At 38.0% G+C, this 21,102-nt stretch overlaps 1 protein-coding gene across 1 annotated transcript in view; it reads left to right on the top strand.

The window, feature by feature from the left end:
- Window positions 1–20,508, top strand: part of LOC124163413 (alpha-mannosidase 2) — a 1,009,237-nt gene extending 988,729 nt beyond the window's left edge. The window contains exons 3-7 of the mRNA XM_046540303.1: window positions 11,743–11,915; window positions 12,955–13,088; window positions 13,905–14,138; window positions 14,936–15,030; window positions 17,028–20,508. Of these exons, the coding sequence (XP_046396259.1) occupies window positions 11,743–11,915; window positions 12,955–13,088; window positions 13,905–14,138; window positions 14,936–15,030; window positions 17,028–19,853 (3,462 nt within the window). The 3' untranslated portion in view covers window positions 19,854–20,508. The remainder of the gene's footprint in view (window positions 1–11,742; window positions 11,916–12,954; window positions 13,089–13,904; window positions 14,139–14,935; window positions 15,031–17,027) is intronic.
- The last annotated feature ends 594 nt before the right edge of the window (window positions 20,509–21,102 follow it).

Raw genomic sequence — 21,102 nt, 5'->3', positions numbered from 1 at the left:
CTGATTGCTATCCATCACTTGCGATGGTCGATATCTCTCGAAGGCAAAGAGCGAGAAGATCGAACTCATTTTGTAAAAACATATCATAGCCGATTGCTGCGACGAGTCGCACGACGGCATTTTATTATCGCGCTTCTTTTTTTTCTTTTGGCTTCGGCCGTTTTCTTCGCTCAGTGATGATTGCTTTTCTTCCTTCGCACTACGTCGCTGTGGGAAATGGAAAAGGTGGCGTCAGGTGCGGGATCCGCTAATGTGGACTTGGCTTGATGCTCCCCTCCTTCGCTCGGCGTTTGTTTTTCGCCATCCCGTCGGCAAAGTGAGAGAGAGAGAGAGAGAAAGACTGGAGCAAATGTACGTGGCTTTTCAGCGCCAGATAGCCTCTTTCCCATCCGACGACGTCCAAGCACGACACTTTTTTGTTTTTTTTTGTCCCCTCCGGCCTCCTTGGCAAGAATCTCTCTTCTTCTTCCGAGATCACTTCTGACTTCTCCATCACCACGATGGCCCTTTTCGCACAAGACATCTTTACCCAGAACTTAATCAGGACACGAAACTGGATCGAAGTACCGGAGGGATACAGATCTGGGAAAAATTTGGGCTCGCCTGATGCCGTTTCAGTTTCATTTTAGAATTTTGCAAGTTGAGTCGATTCATTCATGCTCAATTCTTATGAGCTCAATTCTTATATAATAAAATGAGTGTCTGAAATTCTCTTACCTCATATTAATATGTAACTACCTAGCTATTACTTCAATAAGCCTTCTGAGCAAAATGTCTTTTAAAAATATGGAGAATGCATGGCAATACATGTATTCATTTCAATACAATATTACTTGCAAAAAAATTTCCTTTCTGTTCAAAATCAATAATGTTTCAAAAATGGAGTCGGCAAAATTATTTCTTCTATGATTGTGAATAAATCCTGCAAAATAATGATAGTACAAAAGTATAGTGGGGAAACGTTGCCAAATTGCGAACTTACGCATCAAAATGCGCAAAACAAATTCCTAGCAATCATTTTTTCTAGAATGGGAATAGATTCAATAAATAAAAGGTAAGGTATATAGGTTTTGCTGATCATAAATTTTGGGAGAAAAGGATGATAACGGATACTATGTGATAAGATATTATACTCTATAGTTTTTCTAGATTGATTTTTTCAAAGTCACACTATTTTAATATTTTTTGGCAATAAAATGCTATTTAAACCTATGGTATTATTCTCTCCCCTTTAAAGGTCACGAATTTGAACAGATACGAACGTTATTCGACAAGGTTATGCACTATCCCCCATGCATTTCAATGTTTACGCAGAGAATGCCGTCGATCAAAGAGAATGCTTTGGTTGTCAGTATGACACGGAGAAAGAGTTAGTGTTTTGTTATTTGCGGATGACGTAGAAGTATTACCCGAACCAGAAAATGATTTGAAGGAGACTTTCACAAATGCATACAGGACAATTACTGGGGACGGCCCCGAACGAATTACGTGGAACGGGTCATGCAGTATGAAAAAAAGATGAATCGTCACTATGACAAGGTTAGCATAGAGTATGGCGGAACGGAGAGCTGCGTCAAACTATGTTGGCTTACGATGATGATGACTTCAATCACTGGTTTTGGGGATAATTATTTTCAGCAAGTATTTTCAACGTTTCTACCACGCGATTGATGATGTATTCGAAATCATTGCCACAGGATTCATGATTTATTCCGTAGGCAAGTGACTCGCTCCACCGCGAACAACTGCGAATCCCACGCTGTCGGCGGCTTTGATCGATGATACGATTACTGCTGCCGCGATCGTAATTGAAGTAGGCATTCCAAAGAGCGTTTCAAGGACGCATTTTGCGATCGCGACAGATGACGATAGTTACGGCGAAAGAGGAGCGATCTCTACCTCAACTGCACTGAAAGCATGAACATGCATCATAGTGCAATCGAAAATGCGAAAGCCTAAAGCTCTCGCTCGCTTCGGCTTTTGAGTGAAGGAAAAAAAGCCTCTCCATCATCGATAAGCTTTCAGCTGGGATTTCTGAGCGTCTCATTCTTCTCCATTCACTTCCTTGCTGCTAAAAATGTCGGGCTTAGTGTCTGACTAAGTCTGACGTTCCTTTAAACCCTTTCCCCCCCCCCCCGTCAAAATTATTCCAGAGGAAAGGTCGACCCATATACTTTCGGGAAGCAATAGATTAGGGGGTGCGTAAAATTCCTGCGAACCCACTGAGTTTTTCGATGGTTCTTACCTTTAAAAAACAACCTGAAGAAATTATTATTACAGCGCCACCCCTCATCATAAATACTAAGCCTCGTATATAAAATATACCTTTGCCAATACCACTCAATATTCCCATATTTTTTTAGCCTTTTTCCTCATCTTTCTATTTTGGCGCGTTTTGGCCCTTTCTACGTGCCTTCATGAAATATACAACATAATGCACATTATCTACCAGATATATCATGGGTTTACTAAATTATATGGCGAAGAATGCTCCAAGAAATATAAATGAGTTTTCATTCTATCGCATGCCAATGTATACTTTAAGTAAAGGCCAGTGATGCATAAAAACAATTTTACCCATCGTAAATTTATGTCCATTAAACATATTTAAATTGTTAAGGGCATGTTTGGGGCCTTCATCCTTACAAAAAGTTTAATATTTTAGTTAGAAAATCGCTCTCGTTCGATAATAGTTAACGCCTCTATTTTTTTTGCGCATTAATATTCATCCCATTTTTATAATCTGAGAAAAGCAAATAACTGCGCACGGTTAAAAATAATCCTCCCTTTTTCATTCAGTACAAACTATATTATTACCGAGTTTTTCGTACACTTACGGTATCTCTCGCTAACTCCTATAGCCATCACATCAATTTCATAGTAAGCCCACGCATTTTTCACCTCACGATATTATATTTTCGAAAAAAAAAATTCTCACCCGACCTTCAAACAATACTTTTACATTTTTAATTTTTTATGGTATATTTTTGTAGGGCATGATTTTAGGCTTCATTCTAACATGCAATTGAATATTTTAGTTAGAAAATTGGTCCCGTTTATAAATAATCAATGCCTCTATTTCGTTTGGCACATTAATACTCATACCATTTGTGTAAACTGAGAAAATCAAATAACTTCACACAGTTAAAAATAATCCTACCTATTTCATTCATTACAAACTATATATTCGGATTTGTAATGCATTTCTAAAAGCAAGTTAGTTACCATGTGTAGTAGTATTGTGTGCATGAACATTACTGGAATATCACAATTGAATGCAAACGATAATTTAAAAAAATATATCACTGAATTCAGTGAAAGAAATTTATTTGCAATGTATTGATGGCACCATTCCTGTATAAAAAAAGTATGATAGTAGCCCCAAAACGATTACACAAGGGGTACTAATATGTTCCACACTTGTTAATTGGTTCTCTGTGGTAATGTGATTGCATATGAGTGGAATAAAGTTAGTTATATTATTTTTATATTACAACCAAAATTTTCATGTACTCATGGTATCAAACTATATTCACACTGTATTATTACCGAATTTTTCATGCGCTCACGGTATTTCCTGATAGCTCCTGTAGTCATCACATCAATTTCATCGTAAACCCACGCACTTTTTCACCTCGTGGTATCATATTTTCGAAAAAAAAAAAGAATTCCCGACCTTCAAACCTATATCCTCTCGAGTTTCCATCTCCGCCCCCCCGCGAAAGGGGATCTACGCATCGAATCCATCCATCTTTTCGCATCAGTCAACCCCTGCCTACCTGACAACCTCCAACATCCTCAATCAACAATCATCGCACGCCGCTCGTCGCTAACGCCATTTATCACTTCGGGCAACCCGAGAGCATGTCCGCACTTGTGCAAGTCCCTCCTCAGTACATCGGCCCGCGCTGATTTCAGCGTGTGTGGTTTGAGCCCAACACACAGGATGGGTTGAAGGGTACCAAGGGTGCTTTTGCGACGAAAAAAAAATATATGCCTATCGACTCTTAAAGTGCGGGTTGGAATCAGTGGGGAGCGCGGGCTTAATGTACTTCCTTGTCAATTTACTCCTTTCCGCGAATGCTTTTCAGAATTTCCTCCAACGGAGATTTATAGTGGCGGTGCGGCGTTTCCATTGACTCCACGTGCCGTTCGTTGAAATTTCATCTACGCTCCACTAACGAGACGTCCCAAATCGGCTTTCTCGTTGAAGATCATTTCTGGTCTAGTTCAAAATCGATCGAATCAAACGTTTATATTTCCGTCGTGAAAGCCACTGGTTTTTCAAAGATGAAACAGCAAAGGAAACTATGTTTTCAACTAGGTATTCCAATATTTTGAGCCTTTATCCTTCTCCAATGCTCAGGTATATGGAGAGATCTTCCGATTAAATGCTACCAATACGCAGCTCTTTAGAAAACACTGAAAACGGACAGAATACAGCTCTATAATTTCTATAACTCCTAATCTTTTCCAATAAATCTGCAAATAATTGAAACCTATTTACAATACCTATAAAAAATGACAATTTTCGTCGCTCGGAAAAATTAAAATTTCATAATTATACTTTATCAAGAAAACACAAACAATAATTAAATTAAATTTTATAACAAGATTGAATCACTATGAGTAAAAGAAATAGATATATAAAACCTGCAAATTAGTAACTTCAACGAGACGTCCATTATCCAAGCATTCAAGTACCCCTTTCATTACCCCATCATATACCTTGCAATGTTTAACACAGTAACAAGCCTACCTTTCAATTTGCTTTGCAATGCTCATAACGTTCACTTGCCATCACACGTCGTTGTAATACCATGCCAACAGTTTCATTTATTTCACAAACGTAAATTACATTTCCTTCTTCCTCCTTTGACTCTCCCAGATTCTTGAGAAGTTTTTCGTATTTAAAGAATAAAAGAAGTTGGGGCCAGGAGCGTAGTCAAGAATTAAGGCTAGGGGAGTTTTAGGTTCAACTAATGCTGGGGGTCTGGAGGGTATGTAATACCCACCAGGGGTAGCAGGAGATGCGGGGGCTCTCCCCCAGAAATATTTGAGATAAACGGTTCAAAATGGTGAGTTTTACGGCTTTCTGAGGGATATTTTATTAATCCTTACATTATTTTATAAGTAATATTAATCCATTAAAGTAAAATGGATTAAACTTAAAAATTTCTCTGGGGGTTTTATCCCCCAAAACCCCCCTCGCTGCGCCACTGGTTTGGGCACAGAATATTTTCTCAGGGAAAAGATAAAACCATAACCATATGGAGTCTTTTCGCAAGGACACTACGTAAAACAAGCAAGTTGTCATGGACATGGAATTCTTTACAATATTTGCGAAAAGACGCGATGTTTATCGGTGAAAGTGCAACCTTGGGTATAACGAAATGACCCCGGTATCCTTCCGCAACGGGGCACTTCTTAATTAACAAAACTTGCACGCTAGAACCGTCTTTCACTTCGCGGTTTCATTAGCAAGAAAATAAACACGAAAGGTAAAGTTACGAAATTTTGTTATTTTAATCACACGCGCCGAGGGTAAAAGGGAACTAACACAAAGGAAAAGGTTTTGTTCCAAAATAAGAGCAAATTAATTCAAAAACCTTTTTAAAAAAATGACGAGATGAACCCAATTCCTGTATCTATACCTCGTCCATGGTTCAGAAAAAAACGAACATACTTCACAGAAACATGTGACGCACTATCAATCATTACTTTAGCGCAAAGGAGAGACAATAAATATTTCGGGTTCACTGAGGCGTACTTAACAACAAAATTTTGAAATACTTCACGAATTTTCAACCACTTAATAAGAAAGAGAACTAAATTAAAAAAGAAGAACTTTGTGCTTTCACATTAATATTTATTCACGACCATGGTTTCAACGTTAGACGTCATCATCAGGTGAACTCTACAGAGGTCCATCTGGTATAAAAGGATGTTCACCTGATGATGACGTCTAACGTTGAAACCATGGTCGTGAATAAATATTAATGTGAAAGCACAAAGTTCTTCTTTTTTAATTTAATTATGAATCGCTTTCACCAAGTTACGCCTCAAACAATCAATTTTTAAGAAAGAGAACTTTCGCGATGGAGTACTTTTGAGGTGGACCGTTTGGAGCTAGTAAAAACGGAATGCTCTGTAACCAGCAACTTTTATCCAGGTTTTTCCCAGTTTATTTCCCTAAATATTTGGAATATTTTGACGAAATTGCACCCGCAGGTGAAGATAAGTGGGGAAATTACTTTTTAATATATCCATATTCAAACCAATTGCAAATGTATCACTGTATTTTGATTTCAGTTCTACTGAATTGATATCAAATTCGACCGCTTAGTATCCCGAACAAACTTGCTATTTATCACAAATGTTAAATTTATAATAAATTAGACAAGAGTTTCCTGAGATAGATGCAGCAGTATTTTGAGAACCGCGCCTAAGATAACTGTGATTTGCCATTAAGGTTCTAAGCATCACCATCTTTCTGCATAAAATTGACAATGAAAATCTTGTGGTGAGGAATTACATTAAGAGTTAACACGGGGTCAATTATTCTTAAGTTGTCACAATCAGCTTAATTTTTGTAATAAAATTTTTAAATTGTGACCTATCTCATGAACAAAATTGAATGAATGAAATTTGCTGGCCTCGGTGGTGGCGGGGTAAAGTCCTCGTCAAACCAGACAGGAGGTCACGGGTTCGAGTCTCGCCTGGGTAAGGTACCCCTATCCAGGGCATGGTTTTTGTGTACGTAAAATTGTTATCATGGTTATAACCCCGATGTAAAAGGCCGAACAGAGCTTTTTTCGGTGGTATGGAAATAAATTTTTTTATCCCATAATTTCTTATAATTTAAATAATTATCAAGCGTACAATGCTCGATGAAGTTCGCAAAGTCCGAGAGCCTTAACTGGGAAATGCCATTAACAGCCAGCCGAAACATTTTTAATTATGGCTAAAAATTCTACGAACCTATCCCAATCATAATTATTCAATTTTATGGTTTTAGCATCTCCCTTCCAATACCTGTATGACCGAGATCCAAGAATCCAACACCCACCTATCTTCCGTCAGGAATTTCAGTCCAGAATCTGGAAAGGAACGCAAGAAATGCACCAGACAAGTTTTTCCTCAATAGGCTGATAAAGATAGAGAGGAAGTTATAACGAGGAGCTATTATTCGCGCCGGAGAAGTTTACGGTGGCGTATAAAAACTTGGGAAGATCCGAAGGGGAGGGAACTAATATCAATCTACAGCAGTCTTGAGGGCCGAAAATTTTCCGCCCTCCTCGATAGCGAAGGCATGAGAGTTGGTAGCTCTTAACGTCCCTGGCCATAAACTCCGTTGGGAATGAGAAATGCATGGATGAATGGGAATGCCTTCCGATGAAACCGGGGGATAATAAGAGAGGGAAGGATTCGGAAAGTAGAACTGCGGGAGACCAATCCATATTCTTAAAATTGTAGGCTAAATTCATCGAGCATTTGTCTCTGACGCCACCGTTGCGTCAATTCAGGCCACCGTTTTATGACCTCTCCAAGGAACTTCATGATTTTGACGGCAATTATTTATGACAGCGGGAGAAACGGTATATGAAACGCTATGACAACGGTATATGAAACTCTTGTGTTATTTTTTATTCCCAATAAATAACATCAGAGTTTCGATTTTAACTTGTTAAACAGTAAAACAACTTTATTTTGTTACTGTACACCAGAGCTATTGGCTATTTAGAGTTTTAAGGTTGTCAGAGATTTATTAAAATAGATAAAACGGAAGAAAATATATGTTGATGTTTTTTTGAACATTTGCTATGATTTTCTTAACTTATTTAACTTCCGATACTGAAATTAACCTGTTATCAGTCACGCCTGTGACAGTAACGCCAACTTGGCACGTACGCCTGGCGGGAAGTTTAAATTTTGGAGCAGATAAATTTAGATAGTGTAACTAGAAAATAACATATATTTAATTTAATTATGTGGCTAAGATTCTCATAAATATTATAAAAATTTCGATTTTAACTTTAAGTACCCATTATAACACCGATATTTTGCTACTAGACACCCGTACTTTTGGCTATTTAGGGTTGTAATTGTTAGTGAGTTATTGAAACGGGTAAAACGAGAATAAAAGATATTGTTGCTTTTTTGAAACATTCGCAATGATTTTCTAAATTTTTGTAACTTCCAGATACTAAAATTAGCCAATTATCACTCACGCCTGTGACTTAGTTATACCAACAGGGCACGAAAACTTGGCAGGAAGTCTAACTTCAGGAGCTGCCAAATATTAAATCGTGTAACTAATATCAGAGTTCCGATGTAGCGTTTTGACTGCAATAATTATTTGACATAGCAATAAGTAAACTGTTAAATGTTTACATTCATAGGAAAATCGTCTTAGGCCAAAATAGCGATTTTCGTAGTTCTAGGTACGCAAAATCATTTCCCACTAAAAGCGTCGTGGTATATTTTGAATTTCACCGGAATCAAGATTTTTATAAAGAATTCAAATTCCAAAAACGCTAAATTTTTCTCACGAAAATAAGGAGCATATCCAAGGATCAGATTTAAATTTTCCATAGTGAATAACGTAATATTTTCACGTACACTTGTTTATACGACCCAAGTTTCAAAGCTGCACGTCATCAACACAAACCGGTGTATACCAGCATACATTGTTTACTGAAGTGTGAGTCCCTTTCATCTGTCCATGAGAGCTTAGTCATAGACAGGTCATGGCTTAAGGATGGGAAACAATTTTCCTAGGAGGGGTAAACTTTTTTTTTTGTTAAGACTTAATTTACTCCTCCTCTTCAAGGTGCTATTTGCTGTTTAATTTTATACTGATAATTTCATTTCATTTTAAGACTTTGAAGGCTCTCCTTTTAACAACAGATGACTAAAAGTGAACGTGAAGAGGACATTTACCTCACGCTAGACTTGTCTTTCATTTCATACACATTACTCGTTAAAAACTCATTTTATTAGCTTGAAATTTCCTGGGTATATAAAGTATACCCTTGTCAACAATTTTTGGTCCCAAAAATTTGAAAATCATGTCTCGTTATATCCACATGTGTATTTTTTGCATTTTGTAAACAGAAAGTGCAGAAAAAGAGTTCTAAGATTTTTCTTTTTTTTAAAATTATGCTAAGTCCGCAGTTTTGAGAGTCTTTGAGTTATTGCAATGGAAAAACGGGAACAAAAAGAGATTGATGCTTTTTTGGAACGCATGATTTTACATTTTCCCGGCGAACAGGATATTTAAACTTTTCTCGGGTTTTCCCGCGGGTAAGATATTCGAAGAGCGCCGACGTTTCGGCTACCGGCTCGTCACTCATTCTCAAGAATATCTTCCCCGCGCGGAAATCCGACAAAAGTTTAAACATTCTTTTTTGGAACATTTTCGATGATTTTCTAAATTTTTGTAACTTCCGATACTAAAAATAACCTGTTATCACTCAATCCTGTGACTTAGTTACCATTTGCCATACACCATTTTTCCATATGCTCAGATAATTTCAAGATAGCAAAAGACGTTTTCACCGAATAACGCAAAACCAGAAAATAAAAGTCAACAGGGAGTGATTCTTCCACTTAAATTTAATAAAAAAGATATTTTTAAAGCAAGAACGAGCAGAAGAAATTCAAGAGGGTGGGTAGCGTTCCCTGACTGAGGCCCCACTTTGGAAAGAACACGTTTTTTTTAAGAAATAAGATCCGAGTACATCACGTGTGGCACAAAACTCACGGGGGGAAAACATGCCTTCCCCTCGCTTCCTGTAATTAGCCCGGCTAAATGAAATTAAGGCTCAATGTAGTGAGATGACCTTAATGGGCTGTGGGAGGGAAATACAAGTGGGAGGGGTCCAAAGAAGGAGAACTAATGAAAAAGACGTTGGAATTAAGAGAGGGGAAATAGGATGTGGCGATGTGGATTATATAAAGAAAGCGGGAATCCAGACCTTTCTCTACACCCACACACCATTCCGTTTCGCCCTTGCGTTGTCCTTTTTTTTATATGCCTGCTTCCGCCGTCTTGTCCACTTCCCCCCCACACAAGAAAGCGCATTGTGCTCAGAACTAATCCCATTCATCTCTTTTGTGCCAACTCCTCACACCGCCCCTTCCTTGCTCCTAAACTTCACTTCCTATTTCTTTTCCGTGCTCATTGTATGCTCTTCGCAGAAGAGATTCGAGGTTGACTCGCTTTTTTTTATTCCTGAGTCGAAGGCGCCGCCCAAACTACTTGTGGAAAGTGTTCCCCACGACCTTTTATTCTTCCAAAAGACCATTTCACGCACCCTCGCAGAATCCCATTCCATTTACCCCTCAGTATCGAACTCTTATAGTATTTACTAACCACGGTTTTTAAGGCTCAGTATTCCCTTTTTCTATGAGGGTAGTACGGCTTCTTCAGCGGGGATGGATACAGTTGAAAGCCCCGCTCTCCAACAAGGAAAAACTAGCACGTGCAGCAGGCCGAGAAACAATTCGGGTGCGGTTTTTTAAGTGCATTTCGCGGAGGTTTCTGTGTAGATGGAACATTTAAGGCCATAATCTGGTCATATTAGATAGCGTTGCGTGAAACCGTTTTTCGACGAGGAAAAATTCGCGGTAATCACAAGGAGTACTAACGCCTTTTTCCAGAAGAAAACAATGTGTTTTTTTAGGGAAGGGATTATATGAAATAACGATTGCATGATGAACAAAATTTTTTAATGATCAGAGACAGGCTTTTTCAATTCCCAAAACATTTTTGCCATTTTAATGAAACTGAACCATATAGGATATTTTCAAACGAAAGTTAGAACTCTTCAAACTGCAGTCTGCAGTTTCAGTAGTCTTCAGTTTTGATTCCCTGGATGGATGTGTTCAAAGCCCCGCTCTCCAACAAGGAAAGACTAGTACGTGCCACGGCATTGAACCGATTTTTTTTCACTGTTTGGGTGTGGTTTTTTTTTTAGTATATGGACTACTCAAGGCAATATCTCCTGAACATTTCTTGGTACTTGAACCCTCTATACCCTGTGTTCCCCCAATTTGCTACGGCCTTGGTACATGCTCTATTTACGCACCCTTAGATGGTAGCTGAATTCTTTTCCTCAGAAATACTTGAACATAAATTGGTCGCTGAACGATCTGGCCAACTTAAATACCGTAACATGTGACCATTTTACAACGAGGAAAATATTGCGGCGATCACAAGGAAAACTTATGCGTTTTCCCAGAAGAAAACATGCTGCAACGTCTTTTTTAAGGAAGTGATAATATGAATGGACGATTGCAGGTCGTACAAAATTATTTTCATGATAGTCTTTTTAAATTCCCAAAAAAGGTTTGTCTTTTAATGAAACTGGACCAAATAGGATGTTTTCAAGCGAAAATTAAAGACCTACAAAATTCTGCAGTTTCAGTTTTCTAATTTTTTATATTTGATTTGACAGCATTGCATCCAATAGTTACTTCTATGACAGAAAAATCCTTTCCAAATTTAGATATTACGTATTATATTTGTCTGGCGAGAAAAAACTGTGCTTAATATATAATATGGTATTTAAAATGTAGAAAATAAGTTTACAGAATGCTTTGAAAAGTTTAAAATAAACCTCATAAGGGTAATAAAAGGATCAGAAAGTCTAAAATCTAAATTTCTATTACCTACACTGATTATTTGCTCAATTTCCATAAATTGTCATTCATGATTCTCACTTTTTTTCCTTTCAGGTCATAGTGGTCCCGCATTCTCACAATGATCCAGGATGGCTGAGGACTTTTGACAGCTATTTTCACTATCAAACACGGCAGATCCTGGACAATATGGTGGACAAAATGGTCCAGTACCCTAACATGACCTTCATCTGGACAGAGATATCGTTTCTATCGGAGTGGTGGGAAAGGTAACTATATTAGCAGAGGTTATTTATTTCATTTTTTATGAAGGATTGGACTAGGAAAAGAGGCCTTCCCTTCGAACTCTCTATGCTAGGCAGTGGCACAGTGAGGGGGGGAGGTTTGACAGTCCCCCCCCCCCAGAACTTAGAGAAATTTTAAAATTTAATCCATTTTACTTAATTGGATAAATGTTACTTAGAATAGTGTAATGATTAATAAAATATCCCTCAGAAAGCTTTAAAAGTTTGGACCAAAAGCTTTAAATTTTGGACCATTTATCATAAAAATTTTCTGGGGAAGGGCAACCGCACCTCCCACATTCCATACCCCTAAATGCTCCTAAAATCCCCCCTTGCCTTAATTCCGAGCTGCGTACTTGATGCACCATTTAAACTTTCATGCTGTGATCAGTGATATGAATTATTATCAGTATAAATCTGTGGCTTGGTGTTAAAAGAGCCATGTCAAAATTTTACACTTCTGTAACTATACATCTGTAGATTGGGAACTATGAAGTGAAAAAAGGGCCAATGTCTGAAACAAATATGAAAAAAAGTTATAGCAGTTTTTAGGCCATTTTCACAAAACATTATTGAACACTTAAAAAAATAATTAAAATAATAAATGTTGAAAAACACAATTGTAGAAGGGATTTTAAGTAATAATTTTCTGAAAATTTCAAGTAGATTCATTTTTTTTCATTTTTCATTCATATTTTTAGCTTCAGTTTAAAATAAGGTTGAATTTTCCATTTTAACTTGAGACTGCTCTCCTGAAAAGTACGCAGCGTAATGAGTAATTTTGACATTGATACTTTTACCACCAAGCCATAGATATCTATATAAATGCTGAAAATAATAGTTTTTGATTATTGCTGAAAAGAATTCTAAGTTCAATGTGATATGAATTATGATATGATTATGAAATTACAAAGAGAGACTAAAAAGAAACTAGCAATTTTTAAGGGAACAGCCACTGTAAAATCTATTTTATGATAGGACCAGCCTATTTAAGATTTCTTAAATTATCATATTCTACTTTTAGTGCCCATCCATCTAAGCGGAGGATAGTGAAGCGACTAGTGGAGGATGGCAGACTGGAAATAGCAACGGGAGGATGGGTCATGACAGATGAAGCGACTTCACATCTTTATGCTATGCTGGACCAATTAATTGAAGGTAAATCTGGGTTAAATGTAAATACATAGTAATGCAGGTTTCAACCTAATAACTCAAACTTTGAAGAGTTATGTGATCTACGTATTACATATCCATTCAAGGATTCTAAACCCAGTAAGAATCTTTGCAGATACACTGCCAACTATACAAGATTAGTTCACACCAAGGACTTTCCTTCATCTATTCTATGTAATTTGTAACTAGCTGTGTGACCAGATTTCGGATGTCGAAGGGATATTTCTCTCAGAAATAATTCCATTGGGGTATCAAGCTTTTGGTATTGTGAAAATCATTCAACTACATTTATCAAGCAGCAAAAAAACATTCTATAACATACTAATGCCATTTGAAAATTTAAAGCAACTACCATTGAGTATACTTACTCTATGCAACTACCAAATTTAAGAAATGAGAATAAAATACTAATTTCCCTAAAATAATTTTTTTGAATCATTTGCTAATCATGATTGAAATACTTATTTAAAGATATTGAATTTTACTTATTTGTAAAAATGTAACCGTACCCATTTTATTTGAATAGCATTATCCTTCCTTAAAAATTTTAGCTTTGCACATTAAACACATCTTTGCTTTGGATTAACCGTGCTTAATTGTGATCCCTGCAGATAATTCTTATCTTTTAAACTGTACAATCCAAAGGTTTTGATCGACTGTTGTAAGTAAACTAGTCGTATCTTCTTCAAATCTTCATTAACTAACCACCACTCATGTGAGCATAACGTTTTGATGAGCAGATTCCTTTTCCTCATGTCATATTTCTTTGTCTCATCAGGGTGATATTTCTATTTTCTATAGGCCACCAATGGATGCGAAGTCAATTGGGTGTCAGTCCACAAACAGGATGGGCTGTTGATCCTTTCGGCCATGGCTCAACCATGCCATATCTTCTCAAAGCATCAGGAGTGTCACGTGGTGCTGTAATTCAAAGAATACATTATGCTTGGAAGCAGTGGCTGGCGGAACAACAGATGATGGACTTCATCTGGAAGCAAGGATGGGAAAGTACCCAAATGCCAAGGGTTGGATTAGGTAATCTTAATACATATATATTTCCTAAATAGCTGGAAAAAATATTTCGACTCCTATATTCTCAACAGAAAAGCAAAAGCCTTGTATTTCATAGGAATATATTATAATTAAGATAGCGAATGCTCAATACTCCAATAAATATATCACATTTGAAATTTACTTCTATTTTTCCCAGAAAATTAATTGACATGCAAAAGATGAAAATAATTTCTCCTTGAAAAAGCAAATTAGAGTCACTATGTTCTTCTGACTTAAGTTCAAAACCATTTTCTAGTGCCAAATGCTTAATGCATGATAAGTTACCTCAACTAAGGAAAATGAAACAGATCTCATCTCAAAAGGGCTGAATTGTTATAAATAAATTTTCTTCAAGTTTTTATCATAAATATTAAATAATCGATAATTTTTAATTTGTGGATCAAAAACCTTTAGCACACCTACTTTAAAGCATATCTCAAAGATATTTTTTTTAACTCTATAAATTGGTTTAAACCTTAAAGTTCTATGATGTCCACAAATGTTCTTCTGGGTAAAACCATGTCAATTCAAACACCAAGAGAGACAAAACCATGTATGTATATTTTTAAACTTTGACACAGGTTTATCCAAAAGATCATCAATGGATAACACTTTAAGGCCATTGACCTCCTAAATAATAAATACATTGGCTTAAAGAGTAAACATTTAATTTAGCCACTAATTAAGACCAAAAATCCATTAAATTTCTTGATGAATGTTAAGGTTAATTTTTTCTTTGACCACCAACTCAACTCATGTTATTTGCATTTTTTTTTCAGCTGGCATAGGTGATTCTCCTGAGACCTCTCTTCTTATTCATAACCAGCCATTTGATATTTACTCCATCAAACACTCATGTGGACCACATCCTCAGGTTAGTATACTTAACAAAGTTCTTCATTATGGTGAAAGATATACATACGAGAAGCCTTTAATATATGCACAATTACTAGGTTGTGTCTATTATTTGTCCATATATGCAACATAGCATTAAATAAAAACTCTGTCACAATCCACTAGTGAAAATATAGTTTATCCTACCAACAACATAGGAAAATTAAACTTGATCTCAGAACTATGTTTGCCCAAACACCCAAATTTTGACTTTTTGAGGATGATTTTTCTCAGAAATAATTTGAAAAAATGCCCATATTTTTATCAGTTCTTAGGAAAAATACAAACAATTTTTTTAGGGCAGCATTAATATAAAATGCAGGGCCCAATTGTTATTAGTGCTGCCTCTCTGTGCTCAGGACAAAAAAAAGTTGAAAGGAAAGTCTTCGGAGGTGACCAAAAGCTCAGGTTATTTTCAAGGATGGAGCAGGTAGGGTGGAGAGAAATCCTGCATCAGCACTAGCTTCCTCTAAATAAAAGTCAGCTAAGGAACCACCACCTGACCACAGATGAAGTGCTGAACTTGAAAAGCCCTCCACACAGCATTCAAGCTTTGACTGAGCCACCTTAAAAATCTCTACCATCGCTCAGATTTTGACCTAAGCCAACATTTAAATAATCATTGGTCACACTGAGCAAATATATGATGTTGTTTATGTCTTGAGAAGGGGATAGGAAGGACAGTGAGTAGGGCAAAGGTGGAATGGAGAAAGGAAGAAGAAAGAACTCAGAGAAACCAAAACATAAACAAATTAGATTTAACTCAGAAGCTCTTATGCATCCAGGTATAGATTTGGTGGTATAACTTATCTCTGAACTTTATAAACGATGATTAAAAACTGTTGCATCTATTAAGAAGTTTCTGTAACTTCATTTTTTCCAATTATTCTCATATATTTTGGTAAAGAAATAATAAATATTAGTTTTTATTTTAAGAGTCATATCATATCAGGATATTAGATAGTGTTTTCAATGAAAAATTTATGTATTACGACAACCAATATGCAATCATTACAATACTTAGAGTAAGCTTTAATGATGGCGAATCTCCAACTTCTTTGAGCAATCAAGCACTGATTATACTCTGAATTTGGAGAGCCATTGCTCAAAATTAATGGTATATTTACTTTATTAACATAAAAAACTTTGATGATGTCACACCACGAGGAAACTGGTCATCCACAATTACACATATGCATGTGAAATTTTTAAATTTTTATATTTAAAATGAAGCAATATCACCAGGGGGTGCCTCAAACTATTGACTAAATAGAATATTTACTGCTGAAAATTTTTTTTTATGACAATGATACACATATTGGGATGATAAGCTTTGTTCCCAAGTACCCACATTAGTTAAGGGGAAATTTAAAATAATCAATGCCATCAAATCAAAAAACTTCCTCAGGTCAGTAAGTGGCGATGTTACTAGAATGGATCAAAACTTGAAGAGGAAATGCTTGAGTCATCTTTTATTAGAGATGGTGAAATTTTTGTCTCCGATTTTTAAGCTGAATTAATTATAAATGCTATCATTTCTGGTTATCATGACAAAATGGACTTTTGAAAGAATTAAGAGTGGATTTCATTTTTAGGGTAGCAGATGCTTCACTAAAAAATCATTTGCAATATCAAATATTTCTTGAATCAAATACCTTTTTTTTAAACTTGTTGCTTAAAATACTTTTACACATAATTCTTTCCTATTTAAAATATTTTCGTGAATAACTGTTAAGCAACAACAATGAAGCTCTCTGTCTCTTGATTATTACTGCCATTCAAGATTTTCCCCTGTTTGATTTAGCAAGAGTCAAACAAACTGTGAAATATTTATGTTAGATAGAAGTCAAGATAATCTATGTTTCAACAATGCAATTATTTATATTTCAAAGTGAAACTGGATATCTATTTGCTATTCCTAACTTATTTCTATTAATATTATATCCATATTAATCCAATTTTTTACTGTTCCTTTAGGTCTGCCTTGCATTTGACTTCAGGCGAGTGGCTGGCGAATACACGGAGGCAACTGCACGAGCAGTGCCAGTTGACGCTCGGAACGTTGCTGAAAGATCACGCCTTCTACTGGAGCAGTATGCCCGGGCTGCTTCCCTATCTCCATTCAACGTAGCCCTAATACCTCTTGGAGATGACTTCCGCTATGACCATGCACAGGAATGGGACCAACAGTACGAATCTTATTCCCGGATCATTGAGCACATCCGAACTCATCCAGCCGACTACTCATCAGCCAGCGTCTCCTTTGGAACCCCAGCAGACTACTTTCGGGTTGTCAGGGAACGTGCTACTCAAGCTGGCCCTCATTCAATAAGAACTCTAAAAGGAGACTTCTTTGTGTATAGTGATATATTTTCAGAAGGAAGGCCTGCGTATTGGAGTGGTTACTTTACCACCAGGCCCTATTGGAAAGCCCTTGATCGTGAAGTGGAAGCTGCCCTGCGATCTGCAGAAATCATGTACACTGCTGCTTTGTCCAGGGTTAGAGGCAGCCCTAGTAGCAGTGGTGGTGCAAAAATTAAAGCCCTCCTAGAGCGTGATTATGAACGCCTGGTGCGAGCTCGTCGTGCCTTAGCCCTGTTTCAGCACCATGATGCTATAACGGGGACTTCTAAAGCATTTGTTATGCATGACTATGCCCTTAAACTCTTTGCTGGACTGAGAGATTCTGTGAGGGTTCAGGCAAGGTGTGCTCAGGTGTTGCTGGATGGTGGAAGTGGTGGGAGTGGGAATGATGAAGTTGCTGAGGCTGGTGGAATAGCTGTGGATGAGGCTGGAGGAGGCAGGGTCGTAGTTTCAGCAGCGGAAGTTGTGGGAGCAAAACCACAGAATGAGGGAGGCTTCTCCCTAGTTCCAGACACAGAAAGGGAGTCTTATGAAAGACTACCAAGGAGGTTACCCGTCACTCTTTCCCCAACTGAACCCCTTCGAAAAATTGTCCTTTTTAATCCCCTAGCGCAACACAGGCAGGACCTGGTTAGGTTGCACGTAGCAGTAAAGAACCCAGCTCTTCTTCGTGTGTTAGATCCAGAAGGATCATCTGTAACCTTCCAAATTAATCCCGTGTGGAATGACTCCACAGTGGAGGGGTCTGAATGGAGGTCTTCCGGGATGGGGAGTGGTAGTGGGGGAGGATGGAACCCACGAAGAGAAATGTCTTCCGAGGTTGTTGAGGTTATTTTCATAGCAGAATTACCCCCACTAGCACTGGCAGTTTATTCTCTCCAGTTGGGAGAAAAATCTGATGGTGTTGTTGCTTCCAAGGCCACAATTTTCTGCGGAGGTTGGTGTCCCAGGGCACTGATATCAAGGGGCAAAGAAAGATCTTGGTTCGGAGTCAGCAAGATGGAAGTTGGAGGGGATGTTCAATTGGAAAATGCAGCCTTGCGCCTATTGGTAGATGGTAGAACTGGACTCTTACGATCCATAACTCGGAAAGCAGCCGGTATTAATGCTAGAGTTGCACTATCTTTTGCTGCATATCCCTCTGCCCAATTCCATAGTGGTGCATACTTGTTCATGCCTGATCCAAACGCCAGAGATCCTGAGAGACAAGTCCTCGATGAGGAGGAGGAAGGTGCTGAGGAAGACGATGGTGGACCAGATAATGCAGGGGATGATAATGATGATGTGCATGTTGGAGGAGGAAATGGAGCAGATGAGGAGCCAGGTCATCGCCAGAGGAGGCACCGCCGTCAAATCATCATCACATCTGGTCCAGTTGCATCAGAGTTATCGGTTAGGTATGGACGTCTACTGCTACATACAGTAAGGATATATCATACACCAGGCCCTATGGGAGACGGCGTTTATGTGGAAAATGAGATTGACTTTGGTATGCCTCCAAGATATAGAGAAACTGAGTTATTCATGAGACTGTCCACAGATCTTGGCAACTGTAAAGAAACTCCAAACAATGCAGGCGGTAACCAAAACACAGAGGATGGGCAACAAAAATCGCAGCCAAGATTCTATACAGACAAGAATGGTTTTGGGACCCAGAGAAGAGAGACAGTGCCGAGAGTTGGAATCGAGGGAAATTATTTCCCTGCCACAACAATGGCTTACATTGAGGATGATCCCTCAACTCCTGTTGGGGAAGGTCAAAGACGGCACCGCCGTAGAATAACCCTTTTGGTGAGCCATGCATCAGGAGTGGCTGGCTGGCGTCCTGGGTGGTTAGAAGTGATGCTGGATAGACGCACTCTTTATGATGACTCTAGGGGGATGGGAGAGGGTGTGGTGGACAATAAGCGTACTCTTTCCAAGCATTGGATATTGCTTGAGGATGTTGGTGATGTTGATAGCAATGAATACTCTAGGCCCAGCATCCTTGTTAACCACATTTCTAATGGACTTTTGTACCCCACTTCAGTTTTTGTAGCTGAGGAAGAGGCTGGAAATAGACCAGCTGTGTTTCACCATAGGGCACGTCTATTATCAAGGCCTTTCCCATGTGATGAACACTTAGTGACCCTCCGCACACTCCCCGAGTCTGCATTCCCACAGTTCCCTTCAGCATCCGCATTACTGGTCGTTCATCGCCAAGCATTTGATTGTAGTGCATCGAAGGGTGTGGTGATTCCTCGATGTGCCCTTGCTGGGGGTAGCGAAGGGCAGGCAGCTTTTCATGCCGGGACAAGACTATTGGGAGCGCCAATAGCTTCTATATCCAGGGTTTCCCTGACCGGGCTTCACCGCCACGGTCCCTTACGTTCCTTAGATGCCGCTCGTGTGCAGCCAATGCACATGATGGCACTGAACATCACATTTGCAATGCCCTGAACCTTGATATTTTTGAAAGTGCCGAGAGGGGCATGGTGTGAATTTGTGATGCTCATGATTAAAGTCCTGTTTACGCCTTCCAATCATGAGTGTTGAGAGTGAAAGTTGAAAAGCAACGGTGAAAATCCAACAGACTGATATTGTCAATTACAAGTGATTTTCGTGGAGCCCATGGCTTTGTCTGGGAGGCAAAACTAAGGTGCACAACCTGCACTTCGCATATCTGTGTGACTTATTCTGGCTACGCCAGAAGTGTTATTACTGTGTGAGTAAAGGAGTGGACTTTCTATGTTTGGAACTGTCTCAGATTTTTTTATCTATTATGAAAAGGTTGTTTAATATACATGCCTATCGTTGAAGAGAAAAGTTGAGCAGTATTTTGGATTTTTTTATCTTGACCAATAATGAGATAGTGAGACATAAAAGTGTGAGTGGTGGTTATCAATGTCACATTGACCAAGTAAATGAAATTGCGACTCTGTTGTACAAGATAAATGGATTCCCATATCAAATACATGTTTCTGAATGCATGATCATGATTGGTGGTGTTATGAATGGTGTGTGCTGATATGCCACTAAGTGTCATGCATGAATGGACTATACAATATTAGTGTTATAAAAATGTTGGATGTTATTAATAAAAAATAATCTTGAATGATATGATATTTATTTTGCATAGGTGTACTAATCTGTTACTGTCAATGAGTTTATAATTTCCAACCAAATGCATGCAATGAAGAAAGGGCTTATACACCATTTTTTTTAAACTGTCAATTTTTGATGGAGTTCTAAAAAAAAGAGAGATGTGTACTTTTCCATTTCTTGATCCACTGCCAACATATACATAGTTATTTGTGGCAAAAAATCAATGGCCTTATCAAGTTAAGCAGATGACATCCTGTCTCAGCCCAGTCCTTCTCTTGAACTACATTTACTTTTATCATAATATAATGTATATATATTATGGTCTTTATATCCATCATTGTAAGGCGTCAAATTAAAAAATTTCTTATTACAAAAGAGAGAAACATAAATAATCATTACATAAAAACACACAATACTAACACATTCCAGTAACGGAACCAGGGGGGGGGGGGCGGCTAGGGGGTAATCTCCCAGCTGTAGTGGGGGTCCAAAAAAAATTACCATTCCATCTAGTGTAAATTGGATGACCAAGGGTGGGGCTATAGCCCCCTTAGCCCCCCCTGGATCCACCACTGACACATGCCATACATACTTTCCTAAAATT

Source organism: Ischnura elegans, chromosome 8, assembly GCF_921293095.1.
Source record: "Ischnura elegans chromosome 8, ioIscEleg1.1, whole genome shotgun sequence".
Classification (NCBI taxonomy): Eukaryota; Metazoa; Arthropoda; class Insecta; order Odonata; family Coenagrionidae; genus Ischnura; species Ischnura elegans.
Note: the sequence above shows the minus strand (reverse complement) of the source record. Positions and strands in the feature narration are given on the sequence as shown.